Raw genomic sequence first — 23,152 nt, 5'->3', positions numbered from 1 at the left:
TAAATATATTTAGTGACGAATTAACACATGTGGAGGCCTTAGTTTCTAATTTTAGGATCTCTCGAATGGCCATTTAACATTTAATATTTATAAATGAATTTAATATACAATTATTTCTATTACGAAAATAAGACTAATTTAAAAGGCTATTATTGATTAGGGCTTCAATTTCTGTTCGTCTTGTAATTATTAATGTCATAACTTCTTTAATATATATATATATTTCAAGTTCAAAAGTAAATTTATCTTTAGTACATATGATTAATAATATATTATCCTTTTAGTTAACTTCAAACATTAATTGATTGATCGTCATGCACGTAAAAATTAGTTTCAAACAGTGAGGCGATGTCTTAACTTGAATAGACAAAGAAATTGTCAATGTTACTCACACAAAATTGATTTGTATACAACTTCAGCAAACCATAAACGAGATTATCTGTCCTTCAATTAAAAAGGGTTATTGATTCGAAATGCGTGTAACATAATAGAAAATACTAAAATAAGACTAAAGAAACATTTATTATAAGCAATATATATGTATTGAGACTTTAGGTGGTCATGCAGAAGAGACTTCAGAAATATCAGGAGTCATTACTTCTGATGCTCTTCTTCTTTGTGCTTCTTGCAATAATAAGAAGTGGCGTAAGAAAACTGCTCTTATTATTGCAAGAAGCACAAAGAAGAAGAACATCAGAAGTGCTGACTCCTGATGTTTCTGAAGTCTCTTCTGTAAGACCCTCTAAAGTCTCTAATTGCAAATTACAAATAACTTGCAGTAAGAGACTTCACAGTTCTGATGCTTCTGTTGCACATCAGATAAAGAAGATTAATTACTAATAATGAGGCCTTTTCTGATGCCACTGGTGCACATCTGAGGCATAAGAAAAGACACCACTACTCATTCATAAGAAAAGACACCACTACTCACTAACTTACAAAAAGTATATCTTATAGGTTACAAATTAAAAAACAGTGTATAAATAACAGATATTCCAATTTGAAATTACAATCAATTTAAAAAAATAAGCTCAAAACGAGCCTAATTTTTTAAAATCGATTGTAGCTTAACTTTATTTTAAGAAATTTATACAATTAATTTTTGATCAGTAATAAATTAAAAAAAAACTTTTCCAATAAAATTACTAAATACTAAAAAAAATAAATTCCGATATTTCCGGATAAAATCTAGATGCACGATATTTTCTTGGACACTTTCCAATGTGTGAAAAGCTAACAAATTTGAGACTGTCTGACCGAATGCAGTAGACACAAGTTATTTTAACACGTAGTCGATTGAAACTACCAACTCATACGAGATTGACACTATGTCATTGACGTTTTCAGGAAAGAAACAAGTGCCAACGACACCGAAAATTTTCAAGATTTAAGATTTATTTTCAATTTATTCGAAAATAAGAAACAATTAAATTGTTTTTTCCTTCAATTTGTATATTCTAACAGCTTGAAATTCGAATATTTTATTATTTGTTTCGTGTTCTTTTATGTTTTCCTATAATTTCAATTTGTTAATTTTTACTTTAGTAATATTAAATTATATTCACAATTGTTAACAAGATAAAAATTAAATTAATATTTCGCCTTCGATTTGCTATATTTTTTACTCGATTCTAAATTTTATTGGTAAGAATTAAGTACAGTAAGGGACTCGAGGGCTTGTGTGAGGCCTGGAAGTACAGCGGGCCTCTTTCCTAATTTTTTTTTTTACATATGAAATACAAAGAATGTTTGTTTAGTAATAAAAACTAGTTTTATATTTTATATTTTTAGTAAAAATAATATAAATTTATACGAATAGGAATTACTACAGGCCCCTAAATTTTCTCGGGCATGAGGAAAAATCCCCATCTCACCACCCTCGATGGCTTTGAGTACAGTACGAAAATTTTATCAATGTGTACATTGAAGATTGGAACTACGATATATTGACCTCATAAAACCTTATGGCAGAGACCAAGACGCCCTTCTTTTGTAAATAAATCAATAAATGAAGAAAAAAATCAAATAATTATAAAAAGATTTGACTTGACAAATTCATTTTTTCTCGTACAGATTTGGTTTTTATAAAGCGTGGCACCAGCATGTACATTGCAATATGGACGACCTCAATTTTGTCCATTGCAACTGGCCTCAAATGATTCGATTTTGTAATGCGTGGCACCGGCATCAAATGCAATATTTATTGGCCTCAATTTTGCCAATTTCAAGCGACCCTGACCCGCACACCCTATCAGCGAGCAAGGGTTAGAGATAAAGAACGATGCTCCAATTTCTACTACTCGTGAAGAACCAAAATGAATCCAAAGTTGAAACCTTGTTGTATGGCTTTAACAGGTTAATGAAGAATATTTACAATCAATGCTAATTAATTTGTGATAAATCTATGGAGTTTTGTGGTAAGACAACGTATCAAGAAGAGTGCCTCCTGAGGGACTTTCTATGGCAAAGAGACGTGAAGAAAATCCGGAAAACTACACACGACCAGTCTATTTGGGTCAGGCACGAATCCGTGACCAACAGAGCGATCATATCAGACATTAATGCAAGTTACGATTTTGTCTTTAATTTGTTTTTACAATCAAAACACTGAAATAATAAGCAAAAAAAAATATTTTATTGAAGAAAATTGAAGATATTTTATAATTATAAAACATTTTCAAAGTTCTTGAATCTACAATAAATTTAGATAATTTAATATCCAATTATTCTCTTCTGCATCAATGGCCATGTTTAAAAGCTGGTATGTTTTTCTTTAATTTGATATTTTGTATTCATTTCTATACATGAATATTTAAAAATTATTCTAAATATTTTTAGATGAGGCCACGGTGTTCTTGTTTACAAAAGTATGACACGCATATCTGAATGCATGCCAGGAGAATCCCATTGACACGCAAATTTATTGATTTTTTTAATACACTTTTATACATAAAGATATAGAAATTATATTATATAATAGTATCGTAATTTATTATATATAATAATAATAATAATAATAATGTAAGTGGAGAAGAAAACTTTTATTTGGGCTTCATAACAAGAATATAAATCGCAATGCTATTTTTCAACTCAATCAATAAAAATCATTAAATCTAGATCGATATTTACTATCTTTTATTCAATTATTATTAAAAATCTAGACGATTTTTATCGTTATTATCGGTACTTAATCATAATAATAATGATAAAATATGCTTTTTTTTATTATTGAAAACATGTAAAATGAGGTTTTTAGATGACCTTCTTATACACGGAGGAGCTGGGGAATTTTCCCCCAGGTCCTGTGTATAAGGAGGTTTACGGGGAGCTGGGGAATTTTCCCAAAACCCGTACCAGTTCCTACTCTATAAATTAATGTTATTTTTAATTAACTAAAATCATTACGACCGTTTTTTTTATATAAAGAAGTATTTTACATATTTCGTGTGTTCAAAAAACAAAAAAATTGCAGAAGGGTTGCTCTATTCTGGCGCCCGATGTACTGTACTGTACGTTCTGAGCTGCCCCAATTATGTATTTACTTATAAATTAAAGCAGTTTAATTGTCAAATAATAATAATAATAATCGATATTTTATTAAATACACAGTATTATAAAAGGCATTACTGCTTAGAAACTCGTCCCTTTTTTCTTTTTTTTATAATTTAAACTAAGGTTACCCGGTCACCCAGTTTCTGTTGCCCCCCCGCTGCAAGTCTTTATTTCGATATTTTTCCTTATAATGATCGTGCCTAAAATTAAAATCCTTTCTCACGTGACAGGTGTTACATTGTCGAAATTTTGTCACCGTTACACCGGTCGCGTGTGAGACTTTGCATCTGTCTTGGTTCTCATAAGTTGCGCCGTACACAACGTTATAACCAACCACGCCATTTGGTTTTCCCCCATTGGAAACTTGACCTTGTTAACTTAACTAAAAGAGGTCATTCAACTCGCTCGGTTTTATTAGTTCAAGGATAAGGACTAACGAGAAACCGGGAAAGTAGAAAGGAAATATATAATATACGTAACGCGGAAGTGTTTAATACGCTTTATACATTAACGCGGTGTTAATGACGAAATCTTACGTACGGAATTATCTTCGATATACAGTTTAACTTGCGTTATAATGGTTATTTTACCAGTCGTTCTGATTTACTTTAGCCTATTTTAAAGCTCGGAAAGTTGGAATTGTCAAGGGAGGGAAGGAAGGACGTTCCTTAGAGAAATCTAAATTTATGTGACAGGAATTAAATTCTAGTATTGTAGACATGTAAAAAGATCGATTATTAGATGGAAAAACAGCTTTAACTTCCTTATTACTATAGGGCAATCATGCATTTATTCCCAGTTTGATAACAGACATTTGGCACGCTAAAACTTTTACCCCCTTTTTTTTTAAGGAGATTTTTCTATCACGAGAGAGAAATTATACCCTTAAAAAAATTGAGGTCATTTTGTCCTCATCGTTTCTAATTTTATTTATTTCATTTTCAGCTTTCGGTTCTATCGATTTTAATCGGAAAAATGCGGGGCAAAATCCTCGTTTTTTTTTTTTTATTATAACGTTAAATCTCAAGTTTTACTTGCTAAGAATATATTGTTATACAGTAGTTTGTTTCGACTTTTTTCTCGTTTTTAACAATGAAATAACGTTTGTAATAGTCTATAGACACGAGAAGAGCATAATTAATGAAGCAAAGGTATTTTGTCGAGTTGTTATTACGTGATCTCTGCTCTCTGTCAATAGGATAACTCATTCCGGAATATTTTACACGTATTCTTGAACAGAATAGAAATTAACAATGTGCCTTTAGAATTGTTAAATGATGCTATATAATTTATAGCCAACCAACAAAATATATTTCCTTCCAGTTTAATAATTACGTTATTATAAGAGATGAGATTAGAAACGGACCGGTTACAGAATAAAAAATTCAGCAACGAGTTGCTTAACTTTCCCGGCAACGTTTGGTAGCGCTATCTGTTATTTTATTTTTAAAAACTTGTTATATTTTTAACTATTATAAAATGTCAAAAAGCTTAAATTTGAGAATAGGTATGGGTTTTATAAAAAAAAAATTGCAAATGCTAATAACGAGTAAAATCGTCATTAAGTTCGACCCTACTGGAGATACTACATACGACCTCATTATCTCCATATCTCCTCGACCTTTAATCACCAAAATGTAATAGCAACGATCTCCCTAATAAACAAACCTCCCTGCAAAATTTCAGAAATTTTCGACCAAAATCACAGGAGTTATTAAGCTTCAAACAGTGTAAACCCCTATACATACAGGGGAAGAAAAACCCATAACTTTTTTCATTTCTTGACGTTTCAAGGTGCCCCGAATCCAAAAATGTAAAAATCTTGGAGGCCCGTTTTTTGACTAATTGCCATACTTTTCCTCTGTTATATATAACAGCCGGGAAAGTAAAACAGAATTTTTCCTAAGAACCGAGACCAGGATCCCAGGATAATGAACCCAAATATTTATACTTAAATGAACTAACTCGAACATATATTGCTCTACAATATGCTCGATCTTAGCCTTAAAGATCCCATACATCGATATAATTTAGTATTATAGATGACGATAAAGTAAACAATGATTTCATAAATAAAATAATGAATATAAACCGAAGACGAGGTGTTTAATATTGTATAATCTCTTAATTCTTTAATATTAAAAACATCATAGTACGTATCATTTATTTATCATCATGTAAATGAATGAAAATTATATTAAAAATGTGGACTAGACACATCAATCTGCTTTACATTATTACATGATTAATGTATAAACAATGCATACAATGCCCACGAATAATAGGTTGATTATAGTGGTATATTTATCAATAATATCGTAACAGATGTATTATATCTAATATTTGTTGTTAAGCATTTATAAAATATAATTTAAAATCTATTATTATAATATATATTAAGTTTACACGAACTTAAAGACTAAACAATTACGTTCCTTGTAAAGACGATTGATGATGATGAACTCGCGTAATAATACATTTTTAAATGATTATTTCGGTATTAAATAGAAGTAAAAATAACTGAAAATCATCGTAATTGTTAACGTCGATTGTACTAAGAAAGTATCAATAGAAAATATGTATTAAAACGAAGGTCAATAAGGCACGCCATGTTTGATACGTTTTTATAGAAAATTTAGCTTCTAGAAATTTATAAAGTTTTCTAGAAAACGTTTCTACAAATTCTGGAATTCTAGAAAATTCTAGAAATTTTACAAATTTCTACATAAATTATAGACACACCCAATTAAAACTAAACATTTATAAACTCGATCGAGACCTATTTTATTCTTTATCTGGCGGCCATGATTCCAGCGAGATACATAATAAATTGACCCAATTATAGAAAATTCTGAGAAGGGGTCATAGGCTTTAGAAGCGCACGTGAAAAATTTCGTGTTATAACTCAAAATATTTAATTCAAAAGAAACATTTGTTGTGTGTCTGTCTGTAAGATAAAAGCCCTTATCTTGTTTTACGATCAATCCTTCATCGACTTCATTTTGTAGATAACTTTTCTATCATAAATATGAGCGAAAGTAAGATACGTCCTCACCGAATTTATATATATATTCAATTATTAGAGCTTCGTTTCACTTATTAATATAATATTTTGACCTTCGAACTGATATATTTTATGTAAAATGCTCGTTAATAAGGTTAATCGAGTCGAGTTGGCGTGTACTTAAATGGGAATAGGGGGTGTAAATCTGTACTTTTCGATGGAATTTAAAGCGGGATCGATAAATTGCGGCTTATATTAATTGATAAATTATCTTTAGTTAATGGGATGATATATTTAGCAACCGTTTAAGTCTGTATATAACACATTATATTAAATATTCATGCTCATATACGGGTGTTGATATTTAATACCGGCAACTAAAGATCAATTGGAATCAAATGTATAAAGAGATAACGATCTAAGGTATTAAAAAGTCTTCTATGACATAAATTTATCCATTTTTGTATAAATATTTATGAATTTTATCGGATTTGCTATGTTATTTTGTAATGTTAAACGGTATCAAATGTGTTTGTAGTTAGTTATCGTGGATATAAAAATATTTTATTAATATATAAAAATGCTTATATGATATGTAGTAAGCTATAATTCGTATATTTTGATTAGGCGCTTATTTTCCAACCGGTAGATCGCGTATCCCGGAAAATCGGCGGATAACGCGCAATCGCCGATTATCGATGAAAGGTTGAGAAATTGAATAAAAGCGATTATAATCATCGGTCCGAAACGGAGAACGTAAAGATTTCTACAGTTTTTACGTAGTAATAATCCCGTTTGTCAGTTTGTCCGTCCGTAAATTCTCAAACCAACATTAAGTGGGTCACTGCCGAATAAAGTCTGGAGTAAAGATGGTTTAATAAGATAGAAGTATTGTACTTCGGTCTACTAACTCCGAATGACGTCGCCTCTCCCTTCACGTGACCGACGTTTATCCCATTCATTGGATAATTCACTTCAGGTAACTCCGAGTCAGGTACATCGTTGGCAGAAGATAAGTAAGACTGCGAAAGAACGGGACATGGAATCTTTCCAATAGACTTTTATGCTGTAAGTTTATAATGTATTTAAATTTGTTTATTTATTTTGTAATATTTTTGTTTATGTTTTAATTTTCTGCTCGGATTTAATAATATCGGCAGATTTTAAGTGTGTCATTACCTCTAGCCCCAGGGATTTAACATTGGTTTTTATGTAGAGCAACATCGTTGATCTATTTATTCGTTTTAAGTGATGACCAAGTTGTAAACTCTTCTTATATAACCTAGAATAGAAAATTCCAGCCATTATTTAGTAAAATAATATAAAACTGCCCCAATTTTCTTTAATTTTCTCCTATATAAACGTATTAAAATCCAATATACGCCATTGTGTAGGGGAGTTTCTAGAAGTGATAACTCATCGTATTTTATTTTATTTATTTATTTATTATAATGCTTATCTATTGTACTTTTGGGTTCGATTGCGGACCCATTTTTACATGTTTTTGCCCCATTTTTTCCGAGTTGAAAAGCATTTTTACATAGAAAATAATAATAAAAATCGCTACCAAACTTTGGCTTTCGACCAAATTTTTCCATTAAGTAAGTAAACTTAACGATCAAATTATATCTTTAACGCACGGAAGTTACATTCTATGTACTTTTTTAAGCATTTAATACATGTTTTTCCAAAATTTAAAGCACTTAATACACATTTTTCTACCATTTAAAACATTATAATGCTAAAAATATAATTCTAATTCTTAGCGAATTGTTAATCTTTTCACGTAGAGTTACATAATAAAAGATAACTTTCTGACGTTTTCTATGAAGAAAATAATGTTTACAGCTTGTCGTCGAAGGTTTTTTTCATTGCCGTCAAAGTCAATGCCACTAAATAAATGATAAAAATAATATATATTTTTTTATCAATAAATCGTTAAGGGTCATACAACATAATGTCATATATCATAGTACTTGAATTAGAAATGAGTAATTCGTAGTTTATTTATGAAACGTGATGTGAAATTTTCGAGGAAACGAAGAGTTAAAAGGCTTTATCAAGAGATTATATACTTTTCTATGTCAATATCGCCATCTTTATCTTTAAAATAGGTACAATTTCTGTAATGATCGATAGCGGGGTATACATAGAAATTCATTTCACGCAGCGTGATATATTGAACTCCGTGGCAAAATACGCTTTAAAATTCACATTTTTTATATAAAAATTTAGGAAATTCAAGGAATGGGAAAGTTTAAAATTATATATTAATTTATTTTTCTTAATTTATATATATATATATACATTTTAAATAGAAGTATCTTATGTAAGCACTGATCGTTCTCACATTTGTTTGCTATTCTATCGATCATTCCCGTCGATTTTGATTTAATTTTTAAATTTTTTAAATTTAAAACCTTTTAAAAAGTGAAAAATCATCTTTCTAAAGGGTTACCTAATAAGAAGTAATAAAATTTCTTCACGAAAGATGATGCGGATCATCTGATTATGGGTCCCGAATCGCGAGAAAACCTGGCATTTAAAAAATTATAGAGAAGAAAAAATGATAAAATAAGATTCTGTTTATGTTTCCAAGGCTATAAATTTCCGTTTCTATAAATTAATCAACCTATAAAGTAAGGAAAAGTCACTTACACTCACTCATCTTTCATAAAATGTAAGCATCACTTCCATTTTGCCAAGTGTTTGGATTAGGTAATAAAACAAAAATTCAACGTTCAAAACGTATAAATTAAGAAATTGCAATTAAAAACAATAAATTTCCATTTTGTAATATTAATTTGTCACTTTTTATAACCGGAAATTAAATATAAAACTTCAAATTTATATTGTATCACCGGGGATAGATTTTCACATAGGCTAAACACGTTACAGCTTAGGGCCCTGGCGTTACGAGTCTACATCTTAGAGCCTCACGTTATGAGTCTACAGTTTGGGGCCTCACATTTTCGTACGATTATTTGGTGGAGGAGACGAGCTTGTTATATGTTACAGCTTAGGGGTCGGGCGGATCTAACTCCACCCTTTCCTATCACATTTTGGTGTTAATTTATTACCACATTCTTGATTTAAATACGTTGTTGATGTTATTTTTTATTGCAGGTAATTTATATTTTAGTTTATTTTCGTGATATCATCGCATAAACATCTTCGGATTGATCAAACTCCTTAATCCTACTCACGGGGGGTAACTTTATTTTAAATTAAATTTTTCCATTTACGGAGTAAAAACACCATAAAATACGAAATTATAAAAGTTATTTTACTTGTTAAACTATTTATTTTAAGTACAATTAAGAATATTTTTGCGTAATTCACTCGTTAAGTTTGCAACTTATCAGTCGTGAATGAGATAAAATGCAAAAAAATTAACCATGTGATGTAAATTTTTACGCGAAAATATATTTGTTTTGTATATTTTGATGAAGATAATGTTTTTAATGAGGTATTTAATGTTTATTTAGTGTTTTATCGGCTACTAAATGACATCACTAACACCGATACGTCACTGATAATGGTTATTATCTAAGTAAAATAACTGTTATATCGTGAAACCTGTGTAAACCGGACTCGTACGGTAGCGAATATTTTGCCGGTTTGGCAGGTTTCCGTTTTGGATAAGTTTAATTGTAAATTTAAATTGTTTCTAGCTCGATCGGTAATTAATTTATCCGTAAAAAAATATATAAAATAAAACATTTAAAACAATTATTTTCCATTCAACGACGTGATGTGACTTCCTAATATACCGATAAATCATGGATCGATCAATAATTTAATTTAGAAATATAGTAAAACCTGTGTAAACCGGAATCACACGACGCCATTATTCTTACCGGTTGAAGTGTCCGTTTTAAACAGATTTTTTTAAAGATAAAAAAATTAAAAAATCGCTCCGTTTCGAACAGGTTTCACTGTATATTTAATAATATTAATTTAGAATAAAATTTTATGACATGAATATAATAAAATAATGCAAAAATTCCACTTCTTGCGTTCGAGTAATGCAATATCTTACGTGACGAAGTATTTTCTATAAAGAAAATATTACATAAATCATTATTTATTTTTAAAAAAGAGTTTAAAATAATAATAATAATTAACAAATAATGATTCGTAGAAATAATATTGTCAAACCTTCCAACGACGGACACCTCTAAACGGCGGACATTTTTTTCGAGAACTTTTCTTTTTTTAATGTGTATCGAATAACCTCCGAACGACGGCCATTTTTTTTATTTTCGGTGTCCGTTGTTCACAGGTTTTAATGCAATTAGATTATTTAATAAAATAATTGTAGAAAAATAAATAAATTAATAATTTGGGAAGAAATTAAGTTAAAAAAATGAATTTTTAAGCATTTTTTATAGTTTTTTTGTGTATAAAATAGAGGCAATTAAATAAAAAAAAAGTAATAAAAATAATTAAATAAGATGATGATGAATAAAATTTATGCAAATTTTATTTACCATCCGAATTTTTCATAATGATGATAAGGCGTTATTAATAATTATTAAGCATTATATAACAATATATTTATTGTTTATTTAATAGTTAATTATAATTTTTAAATCTTTATAAATAAATTTTAAGATATTTTACAGAGTTTATTTGGTGCTTGACTCGATTATTTTTAAGAAAATCGATTTTTTCCACAATCGATTTTATTTAAGAAATCGATTCCTTAAACACGTTGTTAAATAATCTATACGTATTTTTAAATGGTTATTAAAAATCTTAAAATTGACATTACATCGTGAGAAAATTTTAAATATAATTAATTTATATGTATAATTAAATAAATTGCTCATAAATGATTGTCTTAAGTGCGAGGGAGAGGTGTTTTATACGAAAAATTGTAAATCTCGCGCGAAAAACCCGCATCTTCGGGAAGTTTTTTGATAAATTTCGTGTGTCCTATTCGTCCGATTGGAATGAAATTTTGCATTAATTTAGAAGAAGATGTGATGAAATTTTTCGCAAAATTCGGAGAGTCTAACTTTATTTATTCAGGAGAAAATTCTGCTTAAACACGACTATTCTTTAACATATAAATTCATAGATTAATCATATTCCCGTAGAGATTTTTAAAGAAATATTTAAACGCCTGAAAAATATACCTAACACTAACTTGAAAATATAATATTTATAACATTTTTAAATAAAAAAACCCCTAACTTTTAGGCTTTTTTAACAACTTTTATTTCATTAAACGTGGATATTTTAACTTGACTCCCTGGCGATTTGGCTTAGAAAGCGTGATGTTTCTTAGAATTTTCTACCTATGAAAGCAAATGATTGAGAATATTTGATATCGATTAATGCTAGAAAGAGAAAATGATGCTCGTACACGCATTTATTCAAGAATAATAACGTGAATAATGGGTGAAAGCATTAAAAATAATGCATCTATAAGGAAAATGACGTTAATAAATGATAAATTATATTAAATATTATGTTNGATCGTTCTCACATTTGTTTGCTATTCTATCGATCATTCCCGTCGATTTTGATTTAATTTTTAAATTTTTTAAATTTAAAACCTTTTAAAAAGTGAAAAATCATCTTTCTAAAGGGTTACCTAATAAGAAGTAATAAAATTTCTTCACGAAAGATGATGCGGATCATCTGATTATGGGTCCCGAATCGCGAGAAAACCTGGCATTTAAAAAATTATAGAGAAGAAAAAATGATAAAATAAGATTCTGTTTATGTTTCCAAGGCTATAAATTTCCGTTTCTATAAATTAATCAACCTATAAAGTAAGGAAAAGTCACTTACACTCACTCATCTTTCATAAAATGTAAGCATCACTTCCATTTTGCCAAGTGTTTGGATTAGGTAATAAAACAAAAATTCAACGTTCAAAACGTATAAATTAAGAAATTGCAATTAAAAACAATAAATTTCCATTTTGTAATATTAATTTGTCACTTTTTATAACCGGAAATTAAATATAAAACTTCAAATTTATATTGTATCACCGGGGATAGATTTTCACATAGGCTAAACACGTTACAGCTTAGGGCCCTGGCGTTACGAGTCTACATCTTAGAGCCTCACGTTATGAGTCTACAGTTTGGGGCCTCACATTTTCGTACGATTATTTGGTGGAGGAGACGAGCTTGTTATATGTTACAGCTTAGGGGTCGGGCGGATCTAACTCCACCCTTTCCTATCACATTTTGGTGTTAATTTATTACCACATTCTTGATTTAAATACGTTGTTGATGTTATTTTTTATTGCAGGTAATTTATATTTTAGTTTATTTTCGTGATATCATCGCATAAACATCTTCGGATTGATCAAACTCCTTAATCCTACTCACGGGGGGTAACTTTATTTTAAATTAAATTTTTCCATTTACGGAGTAAAAACACCATAAAATACGAAATTATAAAAGTTATTTTACTTGTTAAACTATTTATTTTAAGTACAATTAAGAATATTTTTGCGTAATTCACTCGTTAAGTTTGCAACTTATCAGTCGTGAATGAGATAAAATGCAAAAAAATTAACCATGTGATGTAAATTTTTACGCGAAAATATATTTGTTTTGTATATTTTGATGAAGATAATGTTTTTAATGAGGTATTTAATGTTTATTTAGTGTTTTATCGGCTACTAAATGACATCACTAACACCGATACGTCACTGATAATGGTTATTATCTAAGTAAAATAACTGTTATATCGTGAAACCTGTGTAAACCGGACTCGTACGGTAGCGAATATTTTGCCGGTTTGGCAGGTTTCCGTTTTGGATAAGTTTAATTGTAAATTTAAATTGTTTCTAGCTCGATCGGTAATTAATTTATCCGTAAAAAAATATATAAAATAAAACATTTAAAACAATTATTTTCCATTCAACGACGTGATGTGACTTCCTAATATACCGATAAATCATGGATCGATCAATAATTTAATTTAGAAATATAGTAAAACCTGTGTAAACCGGAATCACACGACACCATTATTCTTACCGGCTGAAGTGTCCGTTTTAAACAGATTTTTTTAAAGATAAAAAAATTAAAAAATCGCTCCGTTTCGAACAATTACAGTATTTCCTTNTAAAATTTTATGACATGAATATAATAAAATAATGCAAAAATTCCACTTCTTGCGTTCGAGTAATGCAATATCTTACGTGACGAAGTATTTTCTATAAAGAAAATATTACATAAATCATTATTTATTTTTAAAAAAGAGTTTAAAATAATAATAATAATTAACAAATAATGATTCGTAGAAATAATATTGTCAAACCTTCCAACGACGGACACCTCTAAACGGCGGACATTTTTTTCGAGAACTTTTCTTTTTTTAATGTGTATCGAATAACCTCCGAACGACGGCCATTTTTTTTATTTTCGGTGTCCGTTGTTCACAGGTTTTAATGCAATTAGATTATTTAATAAAATAATTGTAGAAAAATAAATAAATTAATAATTTGGGAAGAAATTAAGTTAAAAAAATGAATTTTTAAGCATTTTTTATAGTTTTTTTGTGTATAAAATAGAGGCAATTAAATAAAAAAAAAGTAATAAAAATAATTAAATAAGATGATGATGAATAAAATTTATGCAAATTTTATTTACCATCCGAATTTTTCATAATGATGATAAGGCGTTATTAATAATTATTAAGCATTATATAACAATATATTTATTGTTTATTTAATAGTTAATTATAATTTTTAAATCTTTATAAATAAATTTTAAGATATTTTACAGAGTTTATTTGGTGCTTGACTCGATTATTTTTAAGAAAATCGATTTTTTCCACAATCGATTTTATTTAAGAAATCGATTCCTTAAACACGCTGTTAAATAATCTATACGTATTTTTAAATGGTTATTAAAATCTTAAAATTGACATTACATCGTGAGAAAATTTTAAATATAATTAATTTATATGTATAATTAAATAAATTGCTCATAAATGATTGTCTTAAGTGCGAGGGAGGGGTGTTTTATACGAAAAATTGTAAATCTCGCGCGAAAAACCCGCATCTTCGGGAAGTTTTTTGATAAATTTCGTGTGTCCTATTTGTCCGATTGTGATGAAATTTTGCATTAATTTATAAGAAGATGTGATGAAATTTTTCGCAAAATTCGGAGGGTCTAACTTTATTTATTCAGGAGAAAATTCTGCTTAAACACGACTATTCTTTAACATATAAATTCATAGATTAATCATATTCCCGTAGAGATTTTTAAAGAAATATTTAAACGCCTGAAAAATATACCTAACACTAACTTGAAAATATAATATTTATAACATTTTTAAATAAAAAAAACCCCTAACTTTTAGGCTTTTTTAACAACTTTTATTTCATTAAACGTGGATATTTTAACTTGACTCCCTGGCGATTTGGCTTAGAAAGCGTGATGTTTCTTAGAATTTTCTACCTATGAAAGCAAATGATTGAGAATATTTGATATCGATTAATGCTAGAAAGAGAAAATGATGCTCGTACACGCATTTATTCAAGAATAATAACGTGAATAATGGGTGAAAGCATTAAAAATAATGCATCTATAAGGAAAATGACGTTAATAAATGATAAATTATATTAAATATTATGTTATAATGTAAAATAGATAGAATATTTACTTAAAGTCATCAACAGAGGGATGATGCTTATCATATACACCCATAAAAACCCATATAAACCCACACAAACTCACCCATATAAACCCATTTTGTACAGATCAAATTAAAAAAATACTATTTCATTAATTAAAAAGATTTCTTTTTATAATTTTAACATTATTTCTTTATAAAAATTATCGATATGAATTCAATTTATCCATTAAATTATATCCTAAGAGATGATTTCTTACGTCTTTTCTACATCCAAAAGAAAAAAAAAATGATATGATTGGAAATTATATATATTTCCCTCTCCCCTTATAAGAGACGTCACAGGTAACCATGACAACCCGATCAATCTTTTTTGCGGTTTATTAATCGATCGAATTCATTATTCAGAGCCGAAACCCTTCAAAATACCTTCGCTTATATCTGATGATTGATCACTTTTACAGACGGTCACGTGTCTGCATCCAATGGATCGTCCATAAGAGAATTTCTAATTAATTCATAAGAATGGTAGAAAAACGAAAATATAATTTAGTTTCACCTTCGAATCATCGATCTTTAACCTAAATTAAATATATGTATATCTATGTTTTCCATCAACCGACGAGCCTCTCTCCCTCATCAACTTCATCTCTATCTTCTCGTGGTAGCATCTGATAAGATTCGGAGCTTATCCAATTTCTCTTTTCTTTCTTATTTTTAATTTCTTATATCTTTCGGGTGTGGCCTTATAAATACCTTTTCAACACCAGTTAATGGTTTATGAAAGTCGATCATTCATTCCACCGAAATTTTTCCTGTTTTGCCTCCCCCTAAACTATGGAAATTAGAGATTTTTACACGTTTTCTGAGGATTTATAACAAAAAATGTTCCTATTTTCATTCCGAAAAAAACAAATTTACGTGCTTTTAGATAAATCTGACGCACTCCGAAACTTTTTACATAATCTTTCCGGCTTACACAACCGATTTATAACTGTAAAATTCTTGTTTAATAGAGCTTAACAATTAAATTTGTCGATTAAATCTCTACTTTACCGCGTATTAACTTCGTTTAGGTGGTTTATACGGCGAAACCCGTGTAAACCGGAATACCGAGTGCTTTCCCTGTTTAGGCACGTTTCCGTTATAGACAGGTTTTACAGTATTTGAGCGTTATTGTGTAATGACAAAGGATTCGGAGCAACATTAAACATTAGATTAAAGATATTTTTAAAATTTCGAGCTGTTGGCTCGATAGATTTGAGGATAAATTTAATGAGAAAAAGTGTTTAAGTGGAGTAACCAAGCTGTAAATTAGATAATTTTCGATTTTCTGCGCCATGTACGGATGACAATTTAGTGATATCAACACATTAAACGGCATTACCAGTCAGTTTTTCCGACTCATTTATCTAGTCCTTGAATACCTTTAATTATTATACGCTTACAGAGACTCAAACCTCAATTATCTTGATATTTTTCTACTCTATAATAACACCAATGCATATTAATTTCATTATTTTTTGGATCCCTAACCATTTAATTACTTAGAAAAACACGAAAGACTATAGAAAATTAAAGCGGAGACATGCATTAAATAGGGTTTTTTCCGGTGTAAACCCGGATTTTAACCCTTAGTCTTACAGCATACGACGAATTTAATCGTTAATCGTGTTTATCTATTTTAAAATTTAGGTATTAGATAAATTATTTATCGTTTCTGAAGCATGAAATGTTCGTAGGTTTGGTATTTTTTAAGCAACAATAACAGAAGTTATGTCTGTAAAGTATTGTTCTATTATCACGTAATAAGACAATAGTTATTTAAGACATAGTAACAGCAGCAAAATTCCAAGTATAAACTGTAAGTGTTGATTAAATTCGTTTTTATCAGTTGGGTTTCGCTTATGTTTAAAAAACCATCAACGTTAGTAACACGTGTTCCAATGTTTCCCACGTTCCAAGTGTTCCATGGATTAAATTATACTTAAGCTATGATTTTTCAACTGTTCTCTACCATCCTGAAGCTGTATAGCACATGTAATACCCAATAATTTATATAAACTTGTAACACTAGAGAGTCTCGTAACACTCCTAGACGTGGAAACCATATATTTAAATGGAAGGATGAAAAATCCTTTCTTCTCTATTTGCATTTTCCTTAGGTGTGCACCAGTTTTGTAAATTAAGGTTTATTTATTTGGATATTATTGAGTTAAGTTTGATCTTTTTTTAAAGTTTAATTCGATTCTAGTCTCCTTATTTAATGACATATCTTAGTTACATGCAAGTTATGAAGAAGAAAATTGAATTTGGTAGCAGTTAACCGCTGGAGCCTTTCAGTTATTTATCAATTATCAAGTTCTAGATATTTTCTGTTATTCTGTAAATTGGTGAATTGCAAATCATCGGTCCTTTTGGTGGTAATTCGTTTACAAAATCCGAAAAAATATTTCTTCTTATGAGTTAAAAGTGAAGAAGTTTAACAATATCTCTTCGTATCGAGATGTGAAAGTTGTCCAAATTTTTGGATCTTCACCATGAAAATTCGTAAAAACTTGAGTCAACGGAATCTTTCCCATTACATAATTGCAATTCACTGGAAACTCATTTATTAAATTGTTTTTTAATTACTAAATGATAGCAGAACAATCGAATTACAGCAGAACTTATTACAACAGAAGCCATTGTGCCACTCTCGATTTATTCTAATGACAAACCGTAAAATCTTGGATCTTTTCCAGTTCGATTTTTAAACATTTGTAGATTCTTGACACTCCTTTACAAGTGCTTCCGTACTAACATTCAACTTTACAGTTAAATTTAACATTTTCCCTCCCCATTTTATAATCAAAAATGCCATCGAATTACCTCAAACATTTCAAATTATAATTGACGTCTGCAGGTCTGTTCCAGTTTAATCATTATATAGGACTATAAACTTGAATATTTCCTCGTGTTGAGATGTATTTTTTTAACCTCTTCTTACTCACCACTCGAGAGAAAATGGAAACTAAATTCTACACTTATTAAATCGAGTGAACTCTGTTAACTCTCGCTGCAAATTTTTATAAAATTGACTTAAGTATATGTGATCATCGTCCTCGGACGTGAGTTTATATTTTCATGCCCTAATTATTTAAAATTGCTTCGATAATGACACACAACGCATAGAAGTATTTCTTACACGACAGCGCCATTACTCACCTCACATCATCGTGACTAAAGCAAATTTCTAACTCAATTTTTTTTTCTTCCTGTTAAAATGTCGTCGTTAATCTTTAAAAGTTTTGTATTTTTCTTTTGATTTTATATTTCACCACATGATCTTTGGTGAGTTCGTACATTTTTATCCTTCTCCGAGCTTCTCCTCCTCTTCTTCGTTTCCTATAAAAACAATAATATTATAATATTTTCCATAAAAGAAAGTATATTTAAAGTAAATTGCTTCATAGAAAGATAATATATATATGTATTCATTAATAATTTAATATTTATTTATATTTTTACGTGACGCGTAGAGTTAAACTCGTAGGCGTATTTAAATTTCCCTAACTTGATCACATTTTCCGATGGTAAAAACTCGATTAATATGTGAATTTTAAGTTATAAAATTAATCATTTATGGAAAAAAACAATCTAAACTTATTATTTTCTAAAATTTTTTTACGAATTAATGAAGATTTTTATCGTTTTCAGGCGCCATGTTCTCTCTAAAGTTCCTATACAACACCCCTCTCGGGGCGATGATCACGGGAAGAAGTAAAAAAGAACGTAAAGATGAAGTGATTGTGGCAGAATCCGATCCAAATTTAGATTTGAATCCCGTTTTGGCATCGTACGTTCGATCCATACCTCGAGCCCAATGGTATCGTAATGTGTTATTACAGGGATACTTAGTACCACCCAACGTTCTCTATCGATTAGACTCTTTCGAAATCCGTCCCGATGACGTCTTCATCATCACTTATCCCAAATCAGGTAAGAGATGAGATGATAAAACATCCGGTAACATCGGATAAGACATCTTCAACAGCCGATTTAACATAGAATTAGGCTGATTAAACAGAAAAATATGATCGAGTTTCGATATCTTTTACACTCCAAAACAGTATACGGATAAGAAAAATGTTCAGTAAAACTTTACGCAAATTTTTATACAGATTTAAGTTAATCTATTGTGTATATCGTACAATCTCTGGTATAATCGGATTTAAAACCGTCTAAACTTATTTTTTTCCTCGACTTATTGAGGATATTTTACAAATTAATAAAGATATTTATCGTTTCCAGAAGCCATGTTCTCTCTAAAGTTCATATACAACAACTCCTCTCTGTTATATAGTTATTATATATATATAATAACTAAATTCCTTTATTATTTCGATCCTATTATAATGAGCTAAGTCTATCAAAGCTTAATTTTCGCGTAAATATTTAAATGTTTGTAGGTTGGAAACGTTTAAAAATTTATTTAGAAATAAATTATACATTTTAAAATATAATATGAAGGAAAAAAAACAGAAAATATATTACACAATTTATAAGAAACGATAATATTTTTTGGTGTTCTTCCAAAGAGCTCATTGACTGCATGACCTAGTTCCTTTTAAAATGGGTCAATGGAAAGCATTGAGTTCCATTCGGTTGGATATTAGTTATTTTTTTAAGTATCAAAATCATTATCAATGTCTAGAAAGGGCGTACGATATTTATATTTATAAAAATAATTAACATTTTCGAAGTTTAACATTAATTTTCCACGCGTGTAAAGACGACAGAATTAAATTTATGAGGGCAACCTTCGAGTAAATTGCCAATCTAACCAGTTTATTATGAGGAGTAAATATGCAGAATTCGTTTATTTAACACGCTAAAAAGTCAAATTAAATTTATTTTTCTACTTTAAAAGAAACGGAATTTAAAAATTAACTAATTACGTTAACTTTTAATTAACTAATTTACGGGTCAATGGCATCATTAGTGTAATTTTTCGAGTGACGAAAGAACGTAATTAACTGAAATCGTGATAAGAATTGTTATTTTTCAGGTACCACGTGGACAGAAGAGATTGTATCACTTATATATAACGATGGAAACACTAATAAAGTAAAGGATAAATTATTAATTTATCGGGTTCATCATTTGGAAGTTGCTCGCCCAATAGGGCATTGGAGGTTCTTGAGGAATTTAAAATCACCCCGATTAATGGCCACACATCTTCCACTACCTCTCATCCCAACTCAACTCAGACAAGCCAAGTGTAAGGTGAGCTGCTAGGATTTCGCAATTGTTACGCTATGTAACCGTGTTTACACGCGATTGAGCTCGCTTGTTGGGCTTCTTAGATTTAAAAAAAACCCCAGAAAATTAAACTTTTGGTCCCCCCCAATTAACGCGGATAGAGTATAAGTTACGATTCTATAAACGAAAATTAAAATATATATATATTATTATTATTAATAAAGGGAAATTTTTTGATATGTGTGCACTTTAACTGATTAGGAAAAGACGTGTGTAGGTGGATAACAATGCAGTTTCCATGGATACCATCTGAAAATTTATCGTATTTCTAGGAAATATTATAAATATCTTTGCGACTAGATAATTAATTATTGCTCGAGTCTTGCATATATTTTGTTAATTTTTTTTTCCAGATAATTTATGTAGTGAGAAATCCTAAAGACAATGCCGTATCTTACTATCATCATCACAGAATGAGTACTTTCCTCGGCAATTATAAAGGAACGTGGGATGATTTTCTTACCTACTACATGAAAGGTTACAGTAAGTATATAGAGACACAATTAACCGTTGCCCCTGTATATGTATCTTTGCCTCTTAGCAACCGTAATTGCAGTGTAAACCGATTGACAGGGGCAATATTTATCCGTTATAAATCTGCGACGTTTTGTGTGATATAGAGCATGTACTTTGCACGATTTATATGTTTTGATAGTGGTAAATCGATATTTTAAACAAAGTGTGATAAATAATGTAAATTTTATTAGCTTAAAAAATTCATGCTTTGTTGTTTAATGGAAACAATCTGATCGAATGGCTTTCTTTTTTTTTTTTTTGTATAATAGAAATATTTATTTAAAGAATTAACTCTTTAAATGTATTATTATTTTTTTCTGTCTATATTTAAGTCGGCCGACGAGAAAAATCGAAAATTTAAGCAAATTTTCTCTTTGTAATTTTTAAAAAATGGATGAACATTTCAAATCTTTTATCTTAACATCTATTGCGACACAAACAATGTCTTAAATACAAACCAAGCATTTCTAATTAAAAGTTATTTCTGTTTAGGACTTTTTTTTATCCTTTTAAGCTCGATATCCTGGTTCAAAATAGATAATTTTATCGAATATCGTTACGCTTCGTTAACTGCTTTTATTCTTGTTTGTGTTCTAAATAATTATATCCTGTACAGTTTTTTCCGTATTTTTAATAAATATTTTAACAATATTGATTATGAATAGATTTGAAAATAGGAAAAAAGACTTTTGATATGAATTCTTTAATGATATCGATCTTAAAAGTTTCTTGTTTTCCTTTCAACAGTGGTCTACGGATCGTGGTTCGATCACGTTCTTCCTTATTGGAAATTCGCTCAGGAACACCCGAACAAAGTTCTTTTCATATCTTTCGAAGAACTGAAAATGGTATGAATATTTATTATCTACATTTTTATATGTTTTTCATAATATTGTATGAATATATATATATACTAAGTTCGATCGCTTTAAGTCTGGATTAAAAAGTCAACCAAGGTCAAATATAAGTGGGTCATAACCCAAAAACCTATCACTTACCTCCTGTTATTATGGCATAGTGTGATGATTACGGTGAAGTAAAATGTCCAGAAAACTCTTATGACATAATATTAATAAGGAGAAAGCCATCGACTGTCGACTTACTAAATTATTTTCTGCTGTAATTGGGTGTGGCTTTTAGTAATTTTACTACGTTAGAGCGTAGAACACTTTATATTTCTTTTCTTTCCTTCCAGCTTTTAATTTATTACTGTTTGAAAAATTCTCGAAATAATCCGTAATGTATTACAATTATAATTTCTTTTTTTTGTAGGATCTTTCTGGAATGGTAACACACATAGCAAATTTTCTCGAGCGCCCACTAAAGCCAGAAGCTATCAAAGCCATAGCTAATCATTGTTCTTTCGAGCAGATGAAGTGTAATAATATGGTTAACAGAGAAGTTCTGCCGATTTCGGATATTTTCGACATGTCAGAATCGAAATTTATGAGGAAAGGTAAAGTAATTTGCTATCCGATTTCTTAAATTTGCCATCGAAACGACATCCTAAACTTCCATTTACTGTACTTTTAGGCATCATCGGAGATTGGAAAAACTATTTTACTCAGGAACAAAACGAAGCATTTGACAAACTTTACAAAGAAAAAATGGAGTCTTCGGGACTCGACTTGGTATTCGAACCCGAAGATGCATACAACAGAATGAATGCTTACGGAAGGCTCATCAAACCCTCTCCATTCATATACCAAAATGGTATCAAATCCCAAACTACCTGACGAGAAGGAATGTTCAAATTCTTTAAAAAAATAAATAAAATATACATTTATATAATAATAACAACAATAATTAATAAATAAGAAACAAGATTTTATTGTTTCTTCCATTAAAAAAAACACCGTTAACTGCCACTGTGTGAACAAGTCTGTGCCCATCTAGTAACTTGCTAGATAGACATTAATAGCTCGAACATTTAGATAATGTTTATATATATATATATTAAAAAATAAATAAATATTATAAAGTAGTTTTATGCTTAATATATATGTGTAAGCATATTTAATTATTTTTAAAAAAATGCCTTTATTGTTTGCCAATAGACGTTCCAAAATGGGAAATGCCAAAGTCTCGAGCACTTTCAATTTTTTTGTACATAAAATTCTTAACGAAAAAAATAGTTTTAGAAAAATTCTCACCGAAAAAATTTTA

The 23,152-nt window shown here is 29.4% G+C and overlaps 1 protein-coding gene across 2 annotated transcripts; it reads left to right on the top strand.

Moving 5' to 3' along the window:
- The first annotated feature begins 7,422 nt into the window (after positions 1 to 7,422).
- On the top strand, positions 7,423 to 22,941 carry LOC111638336 (sulfotransferase family cytosolic 1B member 1-like). Of its 2 annotated transcripts, none has more exons than XM_023384034.1 (7): positions 7,423 to 7,624; positions 18,866 to 19,147; positions 20,217 to 20,434; positions 20,824 to 20,953; positions 21,734 to 21,834; positions 22,259 to 22,442; positions 22,520 to 22,941. In XM_023384034.1, the coding sequence occupies exons 2-7, from the start codon at positions 18,871 to 18,873 to the stop codon at positions 22,720 to 22,722; spliced, it is 1,113 nt and encodes a 370-aa protein (XP_023239802.1). In that variant the 5' UTR covers positions 7,423 to 7,624; positions 18,866 to 18,870; the 3' UTR covers positions 22,723 to 22,941. The 2 variants fall into 2 exon arrangements, with proteins under 2 accessions (XP_023239802.1, XP_023239803.1); XM_023384035.1 differs by lacking the exon at positions 7,423 to 7,624 and adding an exon at positions 16,906 to 17,030.
- The last annotated feature ends 211 nt before the right edge of the window (positions 22,942 to 23,152 follow it).

The sequence above is a fragment of the Centruroides sculpturatus genome, unplaced genomic scaffold, assembly GCF_000671375.1.
Source record: "Centruroides sculpturatus isolate CEXI.00-Female unplaced genomic scaffold, Cexi_2.0 scaffold1131, whole genome shotgun sequence".
Classification (NCBI taxonomy): Eukaryota; Metazoa; Arthropoda; class Arachnida; order Scorpiones; family Buthidae; genus Centruroides; species Centruroides sculpturatus.
The sequence above is the reverse complement of the archived record's forward strand: the minus strand, read 5'-3'. Positions and strand labels throughout refer to the sequence as shown.